The following is a 24562-nucleotide window of genomic DNA, read 5'->3' on the forward strand; positions in this document are numbered from 1 at the left end:
GTCAAGGAGGAAAACCTAAACTACAGATGGAACAACATGAGGCAGTCGTTCACATATATGACGTCATTGCAGATAAAACACCCACTGACATCTACAGCAGGATTTGACTGTGGATAACAGAAAAGTTGAAAGTAGAAAAATCTTTGTTGCTTTTTTATTATATAACAACAATTTTATGGTTCCTTATATGAATGTACCGTGTTTCATTTCAGTTCAGAATGTGTTCACACATGATGGTGTTGGAGGTGGTGTAATCTAACAGACTCTTGATTTGATTCATAGCACTGAACCACTGAACTCTTAAAGCTATGAGATCAGTCAACACTGTAAAGGCAGCATTTTTTATTATTTAAAGAAATATTAATCCACTATAAGAGTGAACTTTTCTGGTTTAAATACTGGGACACATCTGGTTGTTGGTGACACATTTATTATTTATTTATTTATTTTTCAACTTTTTTTCCACCACTTTTGAATTAAGTCTCGGTCTTAATTCTTATTTGCTTCCTGACATCATGTGGAATGATTTGACCATATAAAATACAGGCTGGCTTATTTGAGAACTACTGAATTCCCATATAGTACTCCAGCAACAATTGTCAGACAAGAAAAAATTTTAAAGCAAAAAATCTTTATTTATTACCTTTAAAATTATTAAGGAAAACAACAACACAAAACAAAAATGAACACAACTTTAAAAGTGCTTTCAATTTCTTCTCAGCCAATCCACCTCAGGCTAAAACCGAGATAATTCACTTAAATTCCTTAAATAAAAAACCTTTGTTCGTCGAGCGCCACCTAGTGACTAGCGCCTTAAACACGTGTTCGTTTATCATTTTTTGATATGTCCTGATGCACTTACAGGTTTGTCCAGCAGATGTCGCCAGTGTTCTGTGTTTCTACACTTAATAAGGGATCTCTGGTGATCAATGATAAGAAAATGTCCAAACCCAAAACCAACATCATGCCAAACCATAGGCAAAAAAGTGTTTTTGCAAAAGTGTTTTTGGCAAAAGTGATTCAGACATTTTAATTTTATTTATATATTAAATTTATAATTATAATAATTAGTGTAAGAGAGAGAGAGAGAGAGAGAGAGAGAGAGAGAGAGATGGATCTGTTTGTTTGCATAAACAGCTAATAATCCAGAAAAGTGAGTAAGAAAGGAAGATTGTAAAGACTGATATTGAGACACTGGGGTTGATTGAATGGATAAAATGTGATTAAAAAATTATCCAATAACTTATTTGTTTTTTCGGCCCACTGTCATTACCATAGTTTGCTAGCTAACATTGCTAACGTTAGCTGCTAGGGCCTTTGCATAGCTTTGCATAAGCTTGAATTCAAGAGTTAGTTCACTGAAAGCAGGGCTGTCAAGTGTCACGCATTTGGGTCTTTTCTCATGCTCTCCCGACACAAATCGTATTTTTCACACAGCTTGTGTTTACAAACCTGTCCAGGAACCATATCCCTAATTCAGTATCCATTTTCTTTGCTTTGGCTAGTAATAAATTGGTTATAAATAGCAGAACTAATGTTTATTCTATTTTCGCTTTTATGTTTTCTCAGGCACATTACATCTATAACATCTATAACAGTAGCTAACTGAACTTTCCACTTGAGTGGATTTCAGTTTCATTCCAGAACACACAGTTCCTCAAATGACTCAAAGTTAGACTGAGGTTTAGACGCATGGTTATAATCCAAGCATTTGTCAGTGCATTTCAACAAGCTTTAGTTTACTGTAAGAACGATAAAGTATAAACACTTATTTTAGGAGAAATTAAATGCTGGAGAAAAGAAATGTTCGACATAAAGAAGAAAAACAGAGGAATTTATTTTTTATGGTCAACCTTGATAGTGAGCTTATAGCTGTAAGCTGACACGTGCCTTCATGAGGAACTCATGCACTTCTATTGTGTTCACTGGTGTATGTTGTCAATGGCAGATACAAGACCCCGAACTGTGGAAAACAATAACACTGATGGGACTTGGGTTTCAGCTATAAAGCTCAGCAATGTACTTTCACAAACAGACCTTTAGCTGGATCACAGACGGTTTGAAATAAATACTTTTCTTCCCTGGGGCCCCAAGCAAAAAGTAATTGAATCATGCCATGGATGTGCCATGAATATCTACACAATATAAACACCAGGATTGTGCTTGCTGATAGGAAGCACATGATGTATGCATAGAAGCACAATATAAGCATAGTTTTTGGTTTGTTTAATTTGCTCATCATGATTTGACTGTACGTTCATGATGTTTTAGATGTCTAGAACAATCCGCATTATAGTAAATTTACTAGGGGGGCATGGTGGCTTAGCGGTTAGCACGTTCACCTCACACCTCCAGGGTTGGGGGTTCGATTCCCACCTCCGCTTTGTGTGTGTGGAGTTTGCATGTTCTCCCCGTGCCTCGGGGGTTTCCTCTGGGTACTCCGGTTTCCTCCCCCGGTCCAAAGACATGCATGGTAGGTTGATTGGCATCTCTGGAAAATTGTCCGTAGTGTGTGAGTGAATGAGAGTGTGTGTGTGTGCCCTGCGATGGGTTGGCACTCCGTCCAGGGTGTATCCTGCCTTGATGCCAGATGATGCCTGAGATACGCATAGGCTCCCCGTGACCCGAGGTAGTTCGGATAAGCGGTAGAAAATGAGTGAGTGAGAGTGAGTAAATTTACTAACCAAGTTTTACAGAACAATCCAGTTTTTTTGTTTCTCATTCATTCAATCATTAATTTATGAATTCATCCACTCACCCATTCATCCATTCATCTATTCATCCATTCATCTTCAGTAAGCATTGAATCACTTCTTGCATTTATCCTTTATTGAGGTTAGATGAACACAGATTTTCCAGTGGAAACCCACAGAGAAACATGTGAACCTTAGTGGTATCCTAAATCTGTAAATCATTCATCTGCTGAGCCATTCAAGGAGACACGTCTGAGATGGCATTTTTAATAGTGACTACACCACTGCCTTTAATCGTAAGCACTTACTTTAAAATCTTAGGTACAGAAAATATGGACTAAAGAAGGAAATAGCTTTTTTGTCTTAATAAGATACAACAAAAAGCAATCCAGTTAAAAAGACCATAATTGAATGAGAAAATGGATTGAAATACTCATATAATAGGAATATTATTGTATACTGCGATATATTTCTACATGAATAGTCAAATTTGGTGTTATCATCACTGCAACTTTGGTTTGTTCTAACAGTATGGTTTCCAGTTCCATTACTTTGGAAGCAGGTGAACTAGGACTTTGACCTGTTTTCTTCTGTTTTGTCGTTTAAAATCACAAACTGACAGTTAATTGTTTGTACAATTTGATGAGAAAAGAAAAAAAATAAACTGAAGACCTGGGATTGTGAGCACATGATATAAAGCAATTTTTCTGATTTAAGAGCACTAATAAGATATGTTTGGTTTACATTAAACTGTTGTACTGATCACCAACTCAAGAAAACGTGGCTTTATTATCAAGTTCACAAAAATGCATAACTAGAGCTCCACCTTTGTGTGTGCGTGTGTGAGTGAGTGCGTGCGTGTGTGTGCGCGCGCGCGTGCATGTGTGTGTGTGCGCGCGCGTTCGCACAAACTGACTCTGTCCTAAACGCCGCCGTGTTTGATGCGTCTTGCCTATAGGACGTAGAAGCCTTTGTTTTAGACACTATTTAGGGCGCCTACATACCACAAGGGACTCGTTTGTGATCGAAACAAAATAGTGCGTCGGGAAGTCCGTGGAGTTTGAGGGGAAATTCAGAAGGTTTGCCAACTGTTAAAGGAAACCGTTTGTGGAGAGTGAAAGATTCACACACTGCTGTAACTGGATATTACTGACATCAACCTTCAGCATTAACGACGTGGAAGGAAAAATGTTTCCAATAAGCGGATGAGCGTGTGATAAAATTTCCTGATAAATTCTGACACATTTTATAAATCTCCGAGAGACACGATGCTGAAGTCGCCGACATTCACCTTCGTGTTGTGTGTTTACGTTTGTCTGAACCGCGCCTTGTCCGGTAGGTAAACAGCCTACTTACACTAATACTAGTTTACCAGCTGTACCTCCTTTGTTAAATAACGTATTTAAACATTATGAGTTGTGCTAATGATGACAACATGGCTAGTTAACTCGAGCTATCTACGTTAGCATCTGTAAATTAACTGTGTGAAGCTGTTAGCTAAATATAATCGATAATATAAATATAATCGATAATAAAGACATATCCTGTGGTGAAGACAAATATTGTTGTTGTTATTGGCAACATTAATATTAGGTAAACACATGATTAACTCATAAAACAAACATTTCATTTGTAAAATATTTAGTGTTGAAGACATTTACGGTGTTAAAACCAAAAATGGCTGAAAATCTGTATTTTGAACCGTGTTTTCATTTGTCACACAAGGTAAAGTGACCCTGAGGCCTGATCACCTGATAAACCTTTTATTAATGGCCTCATTGAAAATAAAAGGTTACATTTCAAAATACTATTTACAGAGTTTCTGTGAGTCAAAAAAAAAAGAAAGAAATAAGCGGTTGCAGTGATGATTTGTCACATAGACATAAGATGGCGGAATTACTGGCTTTTGTTGCTTGTGAATGTGGGCAAGGAAGAGCAAAGGAGTGTGCGCGTGGGACAAACTACATGGATCACCGATTGGTCGTTGGGAACAGTGGTGATCAGTGATTGGTTGTTGGAGCTATAAATATATAAATATAAAACTGTCTGTGCCTCGTGGGTGGGAGAAAGGGGGCATTTTCTTTCTCTCCATTTACAGTGACCCTAATCTGTGACCTCATGTAAATGGAGAATGGAGCAGTTTAAATAAAAAATAAAGGTTTATCTTGCTTTAATGTGTTACAGAGGAAGCAGGTTTTTGTGCTATTTTCACATATGCAGCCATTAGGACTGACAACATGAGCAATGCGACAGAGTTGAGACAGTTTAAGCTTTATACAATTATAATGCCACTTGGTGCAGCAACTACTGATTACAGTCAAGTCACACGCTGCTTCTCCTCGAGCTCGTATGATTTGACACGTGCACACACACACAAGAATTTCATATACAAATTCTCTCCCTTTAGGTTGTTTCATTTTATCAGTAAGAAACATGATGGAATGATGTTTGTGCCACCCTGTGATAAAAGTTTTTACTACTGCAACCAATAGTATGATTGCCTACTGGATATTTTCTAGTGTTGTAAGAGGTCACTTACGCAGAAAAAAAATTGCCTATATATGTGACTGTGGCATTAGCCTTTATCTCCTGCTGTTGGTAGTCGTCATGAGCTGTCTGGTCAGTGGAAATGGGCAGAAGATTTGCTAAATGTTGACAATTCTGTTTTAAAGCTGTACTCTTCCTGTTGGATGCTGTGTGCAATAATATTTATAATTCCGTAATGACTATAATAGACTTTGTTCACATAACGTTATTGTGGTTATTGCATGCGATTTCAGGTTTACAGAAAGAGGAAGGTCATGTCTAAGCGTGGGCTGAGCATTTGGTATCTTGGCATATCATGAGCATGAGCTGCTGCTGGGTTGGTGCATAAAAGATATGCATGTCTAAAGCCTAGCGTGTTTAAACTTGTTTAATCACCTTTTATTCTTCCCAGTGTCTTTGATGGGATAAATGGCTCAGTAATGACTGTAAGCATCGTGTCTGTGCTGGTGCAGTGTTTGTGATGGTGTACTTTTATTATTTTTTTTAACCACTGCCCAATGTGCTTTTTAGATATTTTGACACAGCATGGTGTTTTAGTGGCGTTTCGTTCTGCGTACGAAAGCGTTTTCCAAATTAACTAAACATACCTGTCTTTGTGTTCAGAAGTTGTGCTTCACCCCTTGCTGGTGTTTGCTTAAATGTAATTCTTTCTTTTTTATTTATTCTTAAATCTCCACATGAGATCAAGTCCTGTACATCCCGTATTTTGTTCTCGTCACCCCAGATACAGTAGAAGCAAAAGTGTTGGCAGTGCTGTTTTTTTTCACAGCATGGTTTTTTTAATTTCACACTTCTAAACCACAAAGGTAGCCTACTCTGTACGATTACAAGAAAATGCTTCAGAGGTGCTTGTGGTTAGAAACAGAAAGCATGTTTAGGTTAAACCACAGTCTTCCTGTTTGTTAATTTATTTATTTAATCATTTAATTATTTTTAACCAGGATGTTATTTTGCCGTTCTTAAGAATAGTGCTACTGTAACAGTGACCTGGAGTCTAGAGGGTTTGCGACCAGCAATCACAAGCCGTAATATATTCATGGTATCTGTTTTATCAAGGCTTGTTTATTTACATTTGAACTTTTTTTTATTTAAAAAAAAAAGTATCTGAAACCTTTTTATTTATTTATTTTTAACATATATTTTGAATGCAAATAAATAAACAAACATTACTGCTTTTCACTGTCATGTAAATAGTTGGCCAGGAAAACAACATTGTTTTCTTATTGTTTATTTCGCCAAGCTATATAGTGAATAGCTTATTTTTAGTGAACTGGTTATAATGATGTACCGTGTTGAATGGATGTGTTTGTAGCTACAAGCTACTGGCTTTATTTAAATATTGAACTAGTTATAATGATGTACCATGTTGAATGGATGTGTTTGTAGATACAAGCTACTGGCTTTATTTAAATATTGATTAATGTCCAAATGACAAAAGTACAGTACCTCCCTTTTTAGATACAAGTTTCTATCAAAACCGATACATATAACCATTGTAAGCTTATTCATTGCCTTGCTATTGTTGTTGTTATTATATTCATTGTATTAATCATGCTTGAAAAACCAAAAAAAACCCATCATCAATATTTAATCCCACAGCCTCCAGGCAATAGGGTTTGTTACTGGGGCCAAAACTGGCTGTTGTCTCTGAGTGGAAATCATATCAACACCGAATCAGGGCTTTTTATGAGATCGGGTATGTGGAAGTCGTCAAGTCGTAATCGGCTGTCATTGAGGAAGTACGTGTTTGCCATCAACCTCCCCGGTTGGGAGAAATTGTATGACAAGGGAGAGCTAGCTTCTGGGTGGAAATTGTCAGGTTCTCATTTTTGAGAGTGGCTTCTCAACAAAATCTCTTACATTGTGTTTCGCATTTATCACATTATTGTGAGCTGAAAAAGAGAATATCTGTGGTGAAAGTAGCATGCTGAGCCAAAGAAATAAGAGTTCATTCTTGGTCAGCAGTTATGGATTGCAAAGCCAGGAGGTTTTTAGTGCAGTCCCAGCTCCTTTAAGAAGAAACAGAGGTTGTTTCAATTTGGTTTACACGTTCAGGGGGAGAGCTGGCAAAATCCAGCCTGCATTTTTGGTGATTCAGAGCCAGACACAAATGGGATGAGAACCATAGAGTTTGCCATGTGATCCAGTAATTAACATAACCAGGGGATGGTAAGATATGAAATGCAGTTCAGTTGAACCCTATACAGTGATTAACCATAACAGTCCTACAGTGTTGGCGGTTAGTCGAAGCTGGTTGTCTCTCAGGCCTCTGTGAGAACGGGTTCAGCTTGCATTTTGGTGTAGTCAGAGGTTTATACGTGCTGGGTTCTGTGTACATCCGGAACGTGCAAAAACTGCTGAAAACAGAAAAAGGCTTTGAGACTTCCTTTTGCTCAAGTGTGGCAACAAAGACATTTACAGCAATTTCCCACTTCCTTTTAAATTCTCACCGGTAACCAAACATTTTGCTAAAAAGGATCATCTTCTGAGTTTTTGTCTTATTCTGTCTTGTTTTGGTCCTCTTATTTCCTTATTGTTGTGCAAGAAATGGTTTTGCCTGATGTTTTAATATCCTTGTAAGCACTAATATTAAACAGTTACAAATCACCTGTACTAGTTTTGGAGGAGCTAAATGTGTTACGCGTATTGTTTTTTTTTTGTGTGTGTGTGTGTGTGTGTTTGGTGCATGATCTTTGCATTTGGTAAAATAAAGTCTTTTTTTTCTTTTCTTTTCTCCTAACGCAATTAAGCTTTTCTTAGCTAGAACCAACTAATTTCTTCATAACACAGTAAGCAGCTTAATTAGTTACAACTGACTCCCCATAAATGCAGTCTAGTAGGTGGTGGTGTTGACCACAATTTCCCATGCATGTTCAAGAATATTTCTGATGCTATGACGGTGCTAATGACCTCGATATGACACTGGGTTGATGATTTAGCTGTAACAATTACAATCTTGTCTTAAAACATGATTGTAATGGGACAGAGGATGGAAGTTGCTTTTAAGGTGTATTTGTGCATTGATCTCTTGTGAGAATTAAATTATGAGCTTTTACAGCTACAGTGTGTAGAACGTCTGCAGGATTACTGCTTTCCCAACGCTTAGAGTTAGGAATTATCGACACACCCAGATTAAACCTGTGGATATAACAAAATTACATGCTTTTTTTCTTTTTTTTCTTTTGCAAGTCAGAATCCTAAAAACGTTTGACAGTTAATGTGTAAATTAGTTGCTCTCTGCTGTGATCAAGTTCCTGTTTGTTGAGACATCCTGTATAGAGCTCGTCAGACTTCAGCTACAGCTAATCTTAGAACAACACAGTTTGGGGACATTTTAGGGAAAGGCTGAATTTATTTATTTATTTATTTATTTATTTATTTATTTTTGAAATGTCATTCCTGTGACTGTTTCTCATAAGTCCATAAGTTTTGATGACTTTGCACTTTTTGCTTACGGAGACATAATTCAGTGCCTGTTTTGCAGAAGTGGAAATCTTTATGAACCACAACACACTAGCAGCTTGAGACACAATGAAACTTGGGAAATCTTTACCAGCGAATCTATTTCTTCATACTGGAAGATGTCAGTAGATAAGACGTCAGTAGATAAGAAACATGTTTCTTGCTAACTCACTACCAATACAAACAGTACTAAAACCATCATCCCATCCATCCTTCCATCCAAATATACATACAGAGGACAATTAATGGAAAAACATTAAACAGTAAAACGTCTTAGTAAGGTGCTGAAACTTAATAATAGTTTAATACATGCTGGTAATGTTTCTGTACTACTTTTTTCCACAGGTCCCGTCCTAACCGATGTCCGTTTGACATGCCACAATTTTAAGACTGTGTTATATTGGAACTACAGCGCACCCGATCCGAAGCCTGAATTCAGCATAACAATTAGTGGATATAAAAAGTAGGTTAATTACTAAAGCCTAATATGGGATTTAATTTGATTAGATTACAGTAAATAATTACAATTAAAATAAAATGTTTAATTATTGTCTGGTTATCTACAGTAAGGTCGAGTGCTCAGTGCTCACCAATCAGACCTACCTGGATATCAGTGAATACACTCAGGATGCTGAGGATGGTTACTTTGTTCAAGTGACAACTCAAGCCAACGGATCAGAACTTAAGACTTCATCTGGAGGCATTGGCTTTAGCTATAACGAGGACTTTCCTACCGATGTTGAATGTAGGTCAACACCAAACAAACAAGTAAACACACAATTCCACACAAGGACATTAGAGATTATCCTTTCATTATTATTATTTTATTATTATATTATTATTATTATTAGCAGTAGTTTTTAAAAGACAGAGCCAGTTGCTGTTTAAGTTAAATAAATGTCTGGAGCTACATTCTGGTCTCCCCCTTCTCCTGTTTCCTGATTACATTGTTTGAATGTCTTTATCTAGGTGTGGTGGACTTCCCATCATTGGAAGTTTCTGTCTCTGACCGCATAGTCAAACTCTCCTTCAGTCATCCCTTTTATTTCTATAAAGCTGAATCCCTCAGAGGTGATTTTATGTGCACGATTTCTTATAACGAGGTAAGATTTTCACAGGTGTCAAGCTCAATTTCACCTATGACTCCTAACTCATTTTACTCTTGACTCTGGTCTCAAGATCTGTGTATGTTTAAAAAGAAAATGTCCATGGAGCTTGAAGTCAAGACAGATGTATATTCTTAAAATAAATACAAGATACATTTCCATAGGATTTCTTCTTACATTTCTTTCTTACCATTATATATATTTTTCTATATCTGGAAGCCAGGTATAATGTCTGTATATCCTATAAATGTGGTTCCATTTGTTTTGTTTTTTTTTGCTTTTAAGTTTAAAGGCAATGCAAATCAGTCAGCTTCATGCATGAATCAATAAAACAGTTAAATGAAATCAGCAACAAAAAGTCTGAAATGCAAAGATTTTCTCTCAGAGATTCTTCTACCTAATCATCCATCCTGCAAAAAAATGCAGTTAGTGAAACGTTGAGCAGATCCAAAAGAAATTCTGTTCCCAAAATATGCTGTTTGCATCACTTATATATTTGTGTTGTTGATATACTCTACTGTATACTGTACTCTTAAGAGGTCTAACACATTGTTTTTGAACAATTTTGACCTTTTTACTTCCCTGAATGACTTCTACGTGAATAAACATATAGTCCTCTGCTGCCCTCTGTGGTGATTAGAATGATAAACATACTCTTTGGGGTTGATTGATTGATTGATTGATTGATTTATTAAGGGCCAGGTTAAAGTCACTTCTGCTTTTGTCTGCAGCTTAGTTATTTATTTATTTTTTAACAATAAAGCTGTTATTTAGCATATTAACCCACAAACAATTATTAATGTACTTGTAGTGGCTATATCATTAATAGTCATGTTACCCCATCAGACGCAGAGAACCTGTGAACCCTGTTATGTGGAAGATGTTCTGTGTAAAGAAGAGTTCGAGCTATCTGAGGGTCTTTATGGGAAATGCATGAATGTAAACGTCATGGGAATTGTTAATAGCATACCAACTGAAATTGACAAAAAGGTGTGCGGCCCTGAAGCTCCTATAGTTCCTCCAGGTAAGAGTCATGAGTCTGTACCGACTGAACGAACTATATATGAACTATATATGAATTAATATAAACTGGTTTATTTAAATTAGAGCTGTGCTTTTAGAAAATGAATCAATAACTTCTGACCAATTGATTAAATGAAATTGATTTGATATAATTAAATTGATTATAATTATGCTGACTCTATACAATCAGATCTTTGAGTAGACGTGATTTTATAGAGTCAGCATAATTATAATCAATTTAATTAGAGTTAAGTATTTATTTTAATCGCTTTTTGTTGTTGTTGTTGTTTTCAGATTGGCCAATGATTATAACCATTTTGCTATGCTCTGGGTTCGCCATTCTGATTCTAACAATATGGGGAGTCATTGCGTACAAGAAACTGATTCAGTCTGACTCTCAAAGCACACTCTCCAAACTCCTGGTAAGCTTTTGAACTGTTTTTTGACATTGTTTTAACCTTGAAAGATTCAAATATTTATGCTTTGACAATGTATATATGTATATCTGCATATTTATATTTGTATATGTAGAACCAAAACGTAAGTCTAGTTACACATGAAAGCGTTTTTAAATATGGTTTACCAGTTGTACTTAACGCACCAATTAACAAAGATGACTGAAACTACAAGCGTGTGACGAATGCATTAGACACGTTTATCTTTCGTTATGAAAAAGCATTTGTTCTGTTGTCATAAAGTCATAAGATTGAAACCCGACAAAGCCACAGCCATCTACGGTCAAAGGAGCATAATTAGGCCAGCTTTTTGGGTGGGAGGAATGTCGCTCTCTTTTCCCACAGCAATGCTAGTCACAGGCATGTGAGAGTTCATGTGGAAGAGAACATGTAGTGCTGTTACGTTGCTCTGTGATGCAACATGAGCAGAAGTGGTTTGCTTCACCTATCAGAGGATGCATGTTTTAGTCCTCATTCTCCCTGGATGGTTAATGTATGATGGCAGGAAGCTGGCCAGGTTGAAATTGGCATGGCCAATTGCCATGCCAATGGCCAATTGGATTATAAATCTTAGCTTATCTATTACTGATTTTGTTTCATGCTGCACAATATTGAGCCTCACAAACCTATCCAGCAATCTGACTGTTTTAGACTTCTAGAGCAATTTTGCTTAAAATAAGACTGCAGATGTATTATTTGATGAAGAGAAGCTAATTTAATGCCAAATTGTGTCTCCTGCAGGGAATAGTGAAATCTGATCACGTCAATGTGCCCGAGGAGCCCACTCTGTCCAAGGTGACCTCTGTAGGTCACACCCCTCTGCTGGAGACCACCGATCAGATCTTTGTAGACACATCCATCTCCAAGTTTGAAGACAACTCTCACTTCCCCACTCACTTCCCCAATCACTTCAGTTCTAATGTAGCATTGCCAGAAAAGCAAGAACACCGAGAGGAGGAGGAAGAGGAGGATGAAGCAGATTCTGAAGTCTTTGACAGTGGTAACAGCTTCTCAGGCTACGACAGCCATAAGTTCCCTATTGACATGGGACAAGGAGACATAGTAGAAGCCTATGGGCCACGTTAGCATAATGTGCACCATTTGGTAAGCAAAACTATTTCAAAACCTTTTCCTGTTCTTGAACTTGGAACGAGTTCCAAAATGTTCAGTAATAAAAAACACCTTTTTCCCCCTAAAATGAAACCATCAAGCTATAAACCTGGAATGAGTACCATTTGTGTTTAAATGCTTTCATAAATGATTCAACAATACCCCGTGAAGCTGCACTTCCATTCCCTCCAACTCGCTTGGCACTGTTTTAACCAGTGTCTCAATTTACCTCACTGTAAAGGTTTTTAGGTAATACACAATCATTTGAGTGGGAAAATAAGGAACTCCTTGGCAGCTTCATTGCTGACTTAATATAGTTTTTTCGTTGTTGTAGCACTGTTACACACAGCGCTGGAAAAGGTTTTAACATTAAAGACATTAAAGACATTCAACCAAGCGGATAACCCAACGGATGTGGAATAAAGAATGTTGATATTGCTCACAGGGTGGATGGGACCTTCTGACTGCAGGAGATAATGATATGATATGACATTTAATTTAATTTTAAATGTCTAGATTTCATTTTGTCAGTTGTGTTCAGATGAAGCCGTTGGGTATTTTATTCGTTTGGCAAGAAACAAAGACTGTGATATAGACTCACTAAGACTAATTTGAGGTTTGACAATTTGCCTTATTATTTTTTATTAAGGTTTTAGTTTGGGGGGAGTTTTTTTTCCCTTTTATGCATGTATCATCAATGACGATTAAGAGTTGAACAATGTAATGTCTTCTATTGTCAGAAAAAGAGCTGAGGTCTCTTCGCACATGCCAAGTTAATGTACTTAGTCATGTACTAGCTGTTTGAGGACTAACATTTTCCATTTGATGCCTTGAATTCTGCACAGACAGCAAAGTCTTTAAGTACTTTAAATAAGTTTGATGGACAGTATGATCAGCACCATCTCCTATTGTCCTAAGTGCAAAAAATGAGCCATTAAAAGCCTGCTTTACCACTATTCTAAAAGCATTGTGGCTATTTGCTAGTATAGTTGATACAATGATTTAAAAATACAGATCAGATTTTTTTTTACGTGAGTATGTATAGTATCCAATCCATGCACTATGTTCCACTGAACAGAACCATGACAAAATCAATTGTATAAGCATTAATTTTTCAGCAGCAGCATGGAAATAACCGCATCATATAATAAAACAATAAAGATTCTTCTGCTTTGCATACCATGTATCAAAACTAAACAAGCATTTACATACATCTACGAACATTTCTATCAAGCTATTCAGTGCATTCGAAACACCTATTACCGTCGAGACTAAGTGGTGTTGACACTCAAGTATTTTATTGATTACTCAGTTTGATGTTGTTTGTTGTTTTTTTTATATTAATTCATCATAAGCACCTTATCTAAATACTGCTGTGAATGCATTATTAATAAAGCCAAATAAACATTCCGCTTTAATTTGCTTATGTATGGTATGACTGATTTTTTCAGCTGTAACTAAACTATTGCTACAGTTGCATATAATTGGATTGTTGTGAGTTTGTGCATGTCCAGCTTTTTCTGTTTGAAAAATCAATAAACAAAACTTTGTATGTAAATAAATGGATAGAATTAAATTTTTTTATGTATGTTAATTATTCTATTTGTTCATTTCACATAAATTAATGAACAAAATATTGCTTTAATATTGGAAAGTTTTCCCCTTGAACACATTAAAATACATTAACAAGACAATGAAACTCATTTAATTAGAACGACAATTTATTTAACTGTACATAGTTTTCATTTCACTCGCATTATTTTTATATATATATATATATATATATATATATATATATATATATATATATATATATATATATATATATATATATATATATATAATACATTTTGAATAAATACATAACGCTTGCATTTAACCAGAAAAAGCTCACCGCTTCAGTTGGCGCATGCGCGTTGCAGAGACGGCGACAGAGGACCTGACCCTGCCCCTTTTTGCTAGGATTGGTTACTGGTCCGTACAAACAGCTCACTGATTGGACTTTTAAATACCTTACTGCTTAGACTGTAGATGCGTCTATGGCGTCGCCATCTTGGAGAGAGCAATAGAGCTACGTTTAATTTGAATTCAGTGTATAGACTTGATTAAATTTCTGTCAAAATAAGCAACATTTGGATGTAAATTTAATTACTTTTTAAAGGTGAAGATTCTGTCATCATGTATTCTATTTAGGAGTTTTATGCTTAATTAATCTTGAACATGACAAGGCAGGACTGTATTATTATTATTAATAATAATAATGATAATATTATTAGTGTTTAGTAAAGTTTTATTTTAACTTGATCCGAGTTATAAAGCTAATAGCTATAGATTTTTTTTTTTTTTTTCCTTAACAGCTGGTCGTGTAATTGAGTAGCACTGATTTATTTTGTCTAATGCTTCTTATTATAAGTCAAATACAAGCAGGGAACAAAAGATCCATCAAGTCTCTGGAAGTGTACCGGGGAATGAACACCATAACTTCCAATGTCAGGTTATAATGGGTGCGTTTGAGAGCTCTGCCAAACACACCACAGCAAAAATCGACAACTCAATCTCGTCCTTTCCAATATGGCGGATATTTTGACGTATTAGAGGCGCCACCAACAGCAGCCAACGCTTGTACGTGAACTAACAGCTAATGCAAAGGAAGGAGGCGGGATTTTTTATTTTTTTAAGAACACGGATGGGAAAGAAAGCACATCAAGTAAAGACAAGCTCTTTTCAGAATATTTACATTAGATGTAGATGATTAGCGAGACCAGTAAGCGTGTACAGCCCGAAAGCAGCAGGATACATGATTTAACTGTGAAGATTTGCGACGTTTTGCGACACCGGAGCTCCGGCGAGTCCATGAACGCGTCTTGGGCTTTCTGTCCAAACTCAAGAATGTAGCGGGAAGAGAAACCGTTAACGCCGAGTGCAGGTAAGACGAGATGTTTTCACCTTTTATATGATTTTATATGTTCAAAATCTAAGCCTTAGGTGGTCATGAATTTAACGCGATGAAGCTGTTAGCTGTGATGCTGCTAGTTATTGTAGGTGTGTGTTTATAAGCTAGCTAACGTTAACGGTGCCCCTGCGCTGTGTTTATTCCCCTTATACTGCCTGAAAAACCTGCTCATCGCTCCTAAACACACCCTCTAAACGATTTAATGTCTCCAGACAAATAGCTCGTTACAACGGTTTAATATTCGACTTAAATGTGAACAAACACTTTCTACATTAGCTGTTATTTCATTGAGTTCACGTACACACACTTCCTTGGTTACACGTTGCTTGGTGGCATGTCAGGAGTAGAGCCTTACACACACCTCATGACTACCTGTCCACACACACCTCATGACTACCTGTCCACACACACACACACCTCATGACTACCTGTCCACACACACACACACACACACACCTCATGACTACCTGTTCACACACACACACACACACACACACACACCAACTGTTTGCTTAAGCTAAAGTAGCTAATTCACTTGCAAAATGTCTCCAGGTGACCACACGGGTCAATTTACCTATTCCCTGTATTGTCATGGTAATTTAATCCAATTTAATCTTAATTTGATTTTTTTTTTAAATATTTAGGACAGTAAAGACTTTTCTAAGAATAGAATACAAGTAAAGAAACAGTCCATGTGTGTGTACGGATGAGCTGAAATCCTGTTGTAATGGTTAGGACGTTGGGCTCTGAACACAAAAACCCAAGTTCAGTTCCCACAGAAGGCTAAAGAGGGAACTGGCAAAATTCTTTGGGACGCAGTAGATTAGTGTTTAAGGTGTTGGACTACTGATGGGAAGGTTGTGAGTTCAAATCCCAGGTACACCAAGGTTCCACTGCTGGGCCCCTGAACAAGACCCTTAACCCTCAATTGCTCAGTTGTATAAATTGAAATAAAAATGTAAGTCACTCCGGATAAGGGTGTCTGCTAAATGCCAGGAATGTAAAAGTTTACACAAATTTTCCACACCAGGGTGGTGTGATGCATGGCCTCTTAGGACTTACTTACAGCCCATTGGGGGGCAGATTGGATTATTTTCACAAAACCACGGTGAGGAGTGTCTTATTCCATTTAGGAATATCTGCAACAGCTGAGCGATCTGATCTGTAGGAGCTTGCAATGTTTATTCACGAAGAGCATGTTGTGTGCGTGCTATCGGTTTATTGGTAGATTTAAATGGAATGTCTGAGAGATGCTTAAGCGAGTTAGTTACTTGCTAGTCATTTCCTAACTTTCATCTTCTTTTCTGTCCATTGTGCTTTGTCTCTGTCTTTCTCCGAAAACACAGCGTAATTTCCTGAGAAATCATAGACCTTCCCCACTGTTGTGAAGACTTTCCTGAAGCACAAAACTTTGCAAAGCCCAGTGATTGGTCAAAGTTTTGGGAAAACATCCGAGACATAATTATTTAAATGAATGTCTCCTAACAAAATCCTCACATCAACAATCAGGTTTTTCTTTGCTAAACAATACATTTAAAATACCGTTTTTAAATGAAGTAGAAGAACTGAGACTAAGTACTATGAATGAACTAATATTGAAGTGCATGTGGGACAATCAGTGGTGATCAGTGGTGATTGGTTGGCTGGTGATTGAGAACAACAATGATCAGTGATTGGTCCGAGGGAACAATGGTGATCAGTGATTGGTCCAAGGGAACAGTGATGATCAGTGATTGGTCCGAAGGAACAATGGTGATCAGTGGTTGGTTTATAGTGATTTAGTTTTGTGCATGCGCAGCTCTGTCAGACTTTAATGATAATACTGACGTAAACATCTTTGTGCTCATCATCTTATAGATCACTAAGTAACTGGGCTGAGTAATCCACCATTTTATTTGACTTTGTACCTTTTGCTGTTTCTTGGATGAAAGTTTTGCTTCTTCATTTATAAGAGCAGACCAGAGGATTGATGGGTTTCTGGTTAGTATATACAAACCATCTTGGCCAGTGTTCTTCAGAAAGATTGGCTTGTTGATAACATTCCTAATAAAGTGGCCTGCTGTCCCTGGTGTCTCCTTGACCAGGGTGTTCTTGTCATGTATGAACAGGACGTGCATATAAGCTACTTTATCTGAGTGGCTGTTACCACCACAACCAGCTGCTTACAATGGCACCATGACATCTCCAGACCTCAGTAAGTGTCATGTGATCTTGTGATGTCATTTTTCCAGCACTGAATTGAACTAAAGGATAATGTTGGATCTCCAGCCACTTTTACAAAAGACAGTACAGTAACCTGGATGTTCAACGCTTCTTTCTCTTTTTTTAGTCAGGTATGGTTCGTTTGCTTCAGGTTTCTTTTATCTGATCATCCTCGTGAACATAAAAACTTAAAGGGTGTAGAGAAAGAATAAGAGCTCAGCTATGATTCAAGAGATCTCGTGATTTCGCTCAATCCCAGATGATTCCCAGATGTAGTGTCCTTGAGCAAAGCGCTCCACTCTGAGCCGCTGTATCAGTAGCTTCTACTTCTTCATGGAACTGAAAGCACTGTTTCAGATAATCTGCAATTCCTCCCAGAGAGGGACAACTGAACACCACCCGGTTTCTTAAGTCGCTGTAATGGTGTCCATGTTGTGACACAGAAGCTGAACATGATGTTACATCAACCATATTCATTTACCTACTTCAGTTAGGTCTTAAATATGTTTCCTATTTTTTTTAAAACTGTATCGTATTCCTGCAACAATGTGAATTGTCTCGCACTGGTGGCTAGTTGCACCGCTCCTGCGGGTATCGTTGTTGCGTCAGACAGTCCCGCTGTATTTAGTTACCTTTCTAAGAGACAAGAGTCAAGAGGCCTCTGTAATGTAACAGAATAAGCAAGCAGTGTGGTCTCTCCAGTGTCCTAATGTCTCTCCTGTGGTTTGTTTTGTTTTCTTTAGTTTCATCAGGGCAGCACGCATAGCTTTTACCCCTTAATTAGGATTAATATTTAACATCATAACATTTAATGGGCCATGTAAAGTTTTTTTCTAGAAAAAAATGAAAGGATATATTTATCAGGAAATGTTTTTTTTTTTTTACACAAAGTCTTTTTGTATAAGCTAGTTATATATAACAAAATATTAAAGACAACAAAACAAAAAATGTGGTTTCGGGCCTGTGTCTGGAATGGTGTAATGTTGCAGGAGGACATCTGTAGAAATTCAGTGTAAATCACGGAGATGATGCATGCATGACTGACACAGAAGAATTCCATATGCTCAAGTGCTTTATGGGCTTGATTTATTAGTAAATCACATGACCACAATATGTAGGTAGGTATTAAATCTACTAGAAGCTCAGTAACTTGTCTAAAAGCAACAGAAACTCTTTTTTGGATCTGTTGTGTACACACGTGAAGCAACGTGGACTGTGTGGAAAGTACGCCATGTGGACCACACCCTAGACCAGACAGCCCTGTCCTTAAGTAGGAAATAAATGGGCAGAATGGTTGACCCTAGTAATACATGCTCTTGTGACTTCAGCATGTAATTTTTTCCAGCTCATGCCAAACCTCCTGCCATAAAGTGTAGCCTAGGAACATCTGATGACACCGTTTAAAAGCTTTCTTAAATTTGTTTCAAACAGGAACTTAAACAGAGACTATTACAAGTCGAGAAAGCACGAGCCCAGGAGTTTTCCAGCCGAGCTCGCAGCCATGTTGGAAGAGGATATGGAGGTGGCCATCAAGGTGGTGGTCGTGGGCAACGGTGCTGTAGGAAAGTCGAGTATGATCCAGAGATACTGCAAGGGCATCTTCACCAAGGACTACAAGAAGACCATTGGCGTCGACTTCCTGGAAAGGCAAATAGTGTAAGTGTTTGTGACTGTGCTCTGTTTGCTCAGCCATATTGCTCTGAAATTGGTTTGAGTTGTTGTTGTTTTTTTTTTTTTTTTTTTATGTGCTCTGCTTTCCACTGTCTTAGTCATCAGTGGATGTTTGGGTTTCCATCCTTCCCTGCTATTTCTCTGACTCAGCTCTTGTACATATGGCTCTTTTTATAAGCCTGTCCTGTACCACAGAAACGTGTTTAATGGCATGGGATCAGTGCTCCTTGTTAGCTAATGCACGTATATGTATTGTGGCAAGGGAGTTAGACCATCTTGATTATTTTTGGCTTCACCTTAATCAGAGGATGTCCAGCGAAATCAACAACAAAACATTACTAAACTGGAGTCATGCTGTCAAGGCCATGGCGATACAGGAATGAATTATTTAATTATTATAGACTGGGGATGTGGTGCACAACGCTTTATCATTGTATAAGTTTCCGTTTTAAAGATTTTATCCGTGTTTTGTATTGATTCTAAATGACAAAATTAGGTTGGAGTACGATTATGTTCATCACATTACTTCAAAACTATACTTATTGTTAATGTTTAATATTAATCTCTGTATTAGATAATGGATGTAGTTTGAAACCATTAAACATTTCTCCTAGAGGATGACCTCAGCTGGGAAAAAATCTGTGGTGCTCTCACAGATCTGTTTGATCATGATAAAGTGCCAGAGAAATCAATACATCCCAGTTGTTGTAGGAACGGATATGATGAGCGAGCCTGTAGGACTGCAAAATAAATAAAATGTATATAAAAAAAAAGGGATAAGAGCAGCAGTTCATCATTATGTAGTTGTCTATAGTACAAATCTATAGATTTGTTCTAGTTACAGCCACAATGCAGCTTGTCAGTTCCCTTCCCTTCAGTAAGGATTTGTATGTTTTTCTTTCTTTTTTTTTTTTTTTTGCTAGTCTGTGATCTCTTTTGGTTGACGTGTGTTTCAGAGTAAACGATGAGGATGTGCGGTTGATGTTGTGGGACACAGCAGGCCAGGAGGAGTTTGATGCAATCACTAAGGCTTATTACCGAGGTACTGTAGATAGCACTGTACTTTTTTCACCTGATCTCTGGCAGAAAATCCCCTATAAAATACACCTCCATGAATAATTAATAATGACCAAGGAATAAATACTGGATTATTAAAAGCTCTGCACTTTTGATTTTCAAATTATGTGCACTTTGTAGGTGCCCAGGCCTGCGTCCTCGTCTTCTCCACCACGGACAGAGAGTCGTTCGAGGCCATCAGCAGCTGGAGGGAGAAAGTGGAGATAGAAGTTGGTGACATTCCTACCGTTCTGGTGCAGAACAAAATCGACCTCCTGGATGACACGGTGATAAAAAAGTACGACCCGCACTTTAGTGTAGAATTGGAGTATAATGTATATTTATTTGTCATCCGTGTCACATCAGTGCATTAACACTCCCACTGTTGCCGTCGCAGTGAGGAAGCAGAGGGTCTTGCTAAGAAGCTCAAGTTGAGATTTTATCGGGCTTCAGTGAAAGAGGATCTCAATGTCAACGAAGGTTTGTACCATTGTGAAAGAAACATGACTCAATATGTTACAGGACCAGACAATGAGGTTGAGTGAACAAAATGACGTCACTGCTTATAGTCATCGGTCATCGACAGCCAGTTGCATTAAACCTCAAACAAATGACTAAATATCGTAGAAAATACCTTGTTAGATATTGTGTAATATTAACTACGTTTGCCAGCTGATGCAGCATTTATTTTTAACAGCTAGCTAATTAAAAACAGGTTAACAATGTCCCACTGTAATATTAGTGCTGAAGGAAGTCATAGCCACATAAGATTTATCTGTCAAAGGTTAATAAGGTTCTGTCAAGGTATCTGTGTTTCAGGACACAGTTCTAATAAAAGAAATAAATTCATCACCCATCATGAAACGCTGTTTGGTCAAGACACTGTTCCTAAGAGTTAAATGTAATTCTACTCTCTGCTGTGTTGTTTCTGTACTGTAACAAACTGTTATTCCCTGTGGTAGTTTTTAAATATCTAGCGGAAAAATACCTGCAAAGACTGAAGCAACAGACTGCTGAAGATCCCGAAGTCGTTCACACATCAAGCAATAAAATTGGTAAGAACTAAAACTGACATTTGTTTAATTATAATCTGCATCAGGTTATGAGTTCTCATTGATCTTTATGTTTCTAACAAAAACACCAGGTTTATGCTCATATGCTTTTTCTAATATGTTGTTGTTTCTATAGTAACAGCTCATTCCCATGGACGTCACGCTCAAAGTTAAATAATGGAGTTGATGTAACAGAAAAACATTTCATTGTTGATGTGGTGTATTTGGTGCCTCAGTAAAGGGAAAGTCATCAGCAGGCTTTAAGCTGAATTGTATTTGTCGGAAGCATGATGTGGTGTAAGAGGAATAAACCACATCAGGTCATGCTGTTACAGGAAAATAATTTACTCCATTGTATTTTATTATAACAATACTTTTTTCTCTGTGAAATTTTGCAGCACACACATCCATGTATTTCACCTAACATGACATTTTGGTAAAGAAAATGATCTTGAGCCTTTAGCAGATGTACTGAGAGGATCCTCCTGCACATGTACATGATGAGATGGTGACAAAATCGTCATCCAAGTCATTATTATCTGTTTGCTTCACTTGTGTTCAACAGGCGTGTTCAACACTAGCAGTGGCAACCAACCGAACCAGAACTCCAGCGATCTCAATGGCCGCGAGGTCATCAACCTGCGACCGAACAAGCAGAGAACTAAGAAGAATAAAATCGCCTTCGGTAGCTGCAGACTTCTCTAGAACGTCTCCTCGTACGCGTTATGCCTTGTTTGCCTTGTAGGTCTGGGTGACGCGCATCATCACCAAACACTAACCAGAGTCCGTAAAAGGCTACGTCTCAGTGTAAACACCGTCAGTGCGGCGGTGGCGTTTAAATTGAGGTCAGCTTTTTCACACATTGTCGTTTCGTTACATGTCTCTGATTCCTGTGGATGAGTCTCATGTCACGTGATGGTAGAAGTAAGGAGCAATGTATTGTGTCAGTGGACTTGTGGAAATGCATTTCCCTGTTGGTTGTAAAGCAGCAGTGGTTTTGTGACACAGATACATACGTTTGAATCAGATCTTAGGGATGATGATGATGATGATTAAGCAGTTTGTGTTGCTTTATCACAGACCGACTATCAAAGTATATTTGCATTTTTAAAAAAATAAAATAAAAAGATTAACAAGGGGAAGTAACTTTTTCAGAATAGAGTCTAAAACCCTTTTTGAAATAGATGTACTTTTTTTTTTTTTTCTTCCCAGATTGATATTAAATGGAATGAATTTTAAGTTGATACATTTAATAATATCGAAAGTACGTTTGTGTTACTTTATACCGTGTAGAGCAGGGTAACTAACACGACACACATGCTAACGCTAACGTGAACGTGTCGTTCACTTTTTACTCCAACCATCTGTGCATTGGACTGTTTTCTCTTTCGTGCAATACGTGTGTAAAGGTGTATAATTTGGTAACACATCATTCCATAAAAATAATTTGAAGTTCTTAACGAGTACTAAAATCGTTAGCATTAACAGTGCCAAAAAAAGTTTTTAAACTGTATGTACTTGTAAATATTAGTAAAATTTTAACTTCAGAGAATGTGACCACACTTTGTTAAATATTTTAGTGTGATCTGATATTAGTGATCTGATAACATGCAGCTTGTCATGACAACACTAGAGTTTACTGATGCACAGCCGAAGACCAGGATCTGTGCAGAAATTAATATTGATGCGATATAAAGTTCTGCTGCTTGTAAACACTAACAGTACAGAATTCTCCATACAAGGAGTGGTATACGTTGTAAGTGATCAGTATGCTGGGTTAAATTTTCTGTATATTCACACTCTTGGGATTAAAGTTACTCTAAATCAGCAAGGGACCCATTTAATTGGAAAAAAACTCCCTACAGGATAGGTATGAACATTCATTCCTAAAATTAGCCAATTGTGTCGGCAGCACAATGCAGTGCATACAAGTCAAGAGCTTCAATTAATGTTCAATGTAATGTAAGATCAGAATGAGGAAAATGACCGGTTTGTTTGTCAGTGCCTGATGAGCTTTAAAAGTCTTTTGATAACTTGGGATTTTCACACACAATGCAGTCTCTCGAGGTACAACAGAACAGTGTAATCTATTAATCAAGTGCTTTGGGAGAAAATGCAGAGCGATTAGAGAAGAATTGCCAGAGAGACTCAAGCTGACAGGAAGGCTACAGTAACTTCACTGCTCTTTACAGCCGCGGTGAACTGAAAAGCATCTCGGAGCGCGCAGCATATTGAGCCTTAAGGTGGTTGGGCTACAACAGCAGAAGATCACACCGAGAACAGGAATCTGAGATAGGATCAGAATTCAGCATCTAGAGCTGGGATCCATGATTAAACTGCTAACACAGCAACTGATTGGATAGATGTTGCTGTCTAAGTGTATGGTGAGAGTGGAATCCAGCTATTCATATATTAGGCTCAATATTTAATCATTCAAGCTATAGAACTAAACTCTAAATGGGGGTCATGGGGTGGTGGGGTTAGGGGATGATACCCCATGAATTCCACTATGAACGTTCGCTTACTTCACATTGTCATTTTAAACTATTTGCTCTATCCCATCTACAACCATGTGTGAAACTGGCTCAAGTCTGATTTCCGATCAGATCGTATTTCCTGAGGGGGGAAAAAATCAAATCTGTTATATTAAGGCAGGAAAATCAGAATTGTGTCTGATAATGTGAACATAGCCCATTTTTGCGTTTACTCGAAAATTCAGTCATTCTGTTTAACATAATTTAATAAATAAATATAGTCGTATTGGAACTTTTGTCGAAAGACACTCCTACATTTATTCATTTGGTTGACGCTTTTATTTAAAGTAATGAATGAACGTATGAGACGCAGCCGATAAGTAAGCGTCTTGCTTACAGAAGGTTCTAGAATCTCCAGCTTAAGTTCTGAGGGTTTCCCCCCCACACAAAGCACAGAGAGTACTGGAAGATGCACTAAGATAACATTCGTTTGTAGTTTCTATAATTTCTAGAATAATCCTTGATCAGTCTCTAAAGTCATGAGAAATACAAAAAACAAAACAACAAACATTTACGCACAACATGCATGCCTTACGTTCCATGTATGAATGTGTTCTAAACGGTACTTAGCCACAATGACCAGCGATATGTTTACAGTTGTAATCAGCTTTATATGACTTTGCTCTCTTTGTATTTTGTAATTGTGTATAATCTAATCATTAACTCTTTTTGAATATAAAGATTCATGCCTTCATTAC

General features: G+C 37.4%; 2 protein-coding genes across 3 annotated transcripts; both read left to right on the forward strand.

The window, feature by feature from the left end:
• The first annotated feature begins 3637 nt into the window (after positions 1 to 3637).
• ifngr1l (interferon gamma receptor 1-like) lies at positions 3638 to 13972 on the forward strand. Of its 2 annotated transcripts, XM_060871865.1 has the most exons (8): positions 3638 to 4028; positions 9048 to 9165; positions 9269 to 9447; positions 9672 to 9805; positions 10655 to 10832; positions 11126 to 11253; positions 12028 to 12390; positions 12731 to 13972. In XM_060871865.1, the coding sequence occupies exons 1-7, from the start codon at positions 3962 to 3964 to the stop codon at positions 12370 to 12372; spliced, it is 1149 nt and encodes a 382-aa protein (XP_060727848.1). In that variant the 5' UTR covers positions 3638 to 3961; the 3' UTR covers positions 12373 to 12390; positions 12731 to 13972. The 2 variants fall into 2 exon arrangements, with proteins under 2 accessions (XP_060727848.1, XP_060727847.1); XM_060871864.1 differs by having other exon boundaries at positions 3639 to 4028; positions 12028 to 13972.
• Positions 13973 to 14949: 977 nt separating this feature from the next.
• On the forward strand, positions 14950 to 24561 carry rab23 (RAB23, member RAS oncogene family). The gene is made up of 7 exons (XM_060871873.1): positions 14950 to 15322; positions 18983 to 19207; positions 20179 to 20264; positions 20420 to 20576; positions 20676 to 20758; positions 21241 to 21333; positions 21896 to 24561. Exons 2-7 carry the CDS (start codon positions 19053 to 19055, stop codon positions 22033 to 22035), a joined length of 714 nt encoding a protein of 237 aa, XP_060727856.1. The 5' UTR covers positions 14950 to 15322; positions 18983 to 19052; the 3' UTR covers positions 22036 to 24561.
• The last annotated feature ends 1 nt before the right edge of the window (position 24562 follows it).

Source organism: Tachysurus vachellii, chromosome 6, assembly GCF_030014155.1.
Source record: "Tachysurus vachellii isolate PV-2020 chromosome 6, HZAU_Pvac_v1, whole genome shotgun sequence".
Taxonomy (NCBI): domain Eukaryota; kingdom Metazoa; phylum Chordata; class Actinopteri; order Siluriformes; family Bagridae; genus Tachysurus; species Tachysurus vachellii.

What these genes read in the sequence shown, in the direction of transcription:
- ifngr1l (XM_060871865.1), top strand. Translation starts at nt 3,962, where the DNA reads ATGCTGAAGTCGCCGACATTCACCTTCGTGTTGTGTGTTTACGTTTGT. An exon ending in TCTGAACCGCGCCTTGTCCG is followed by an intron (nt 4,029 to 9,047) that starts GTAGGTAAACAG and finishes TTTTTTCCACAG; the next exon opens with GTCCCGTCCTAACCGATGTC. An exon ending in GCACGATTTCTTATAACGAG is followed by an intron (nt 9,806 to 10,654) that starts GTAAGATTTTCA and finishes TTACCCCATCAG; the next exon opens with ACGCAGAGAACCTGTGAACC.
- rab23 (XM_060871873.1), top strand. Translation starts at nt 19,053, where the DNA reads ATGTTGGAAGAGGATATGGAGGTGGCCATCAAGGTGGTGGTCGTGGGC. An exon ending in TTCCTGGAAAGGCAAATAGT is followed by an intron (nt 19,208 to 20,178) that starts GTAAGTGTTTGT and finishes CGTGTGTTTCAG; the next exon opens with AGTAAACGATGAGGATGTGC. An exon ending in CACATCAAGCAATAAAATTG is followed by an intron (nt 21,334 to 21,895) that starts GTAAGAACTAAA and finishes TGTGTTCAACAG; the next exon opens with GCGTGTTCAACACTAGCAGT.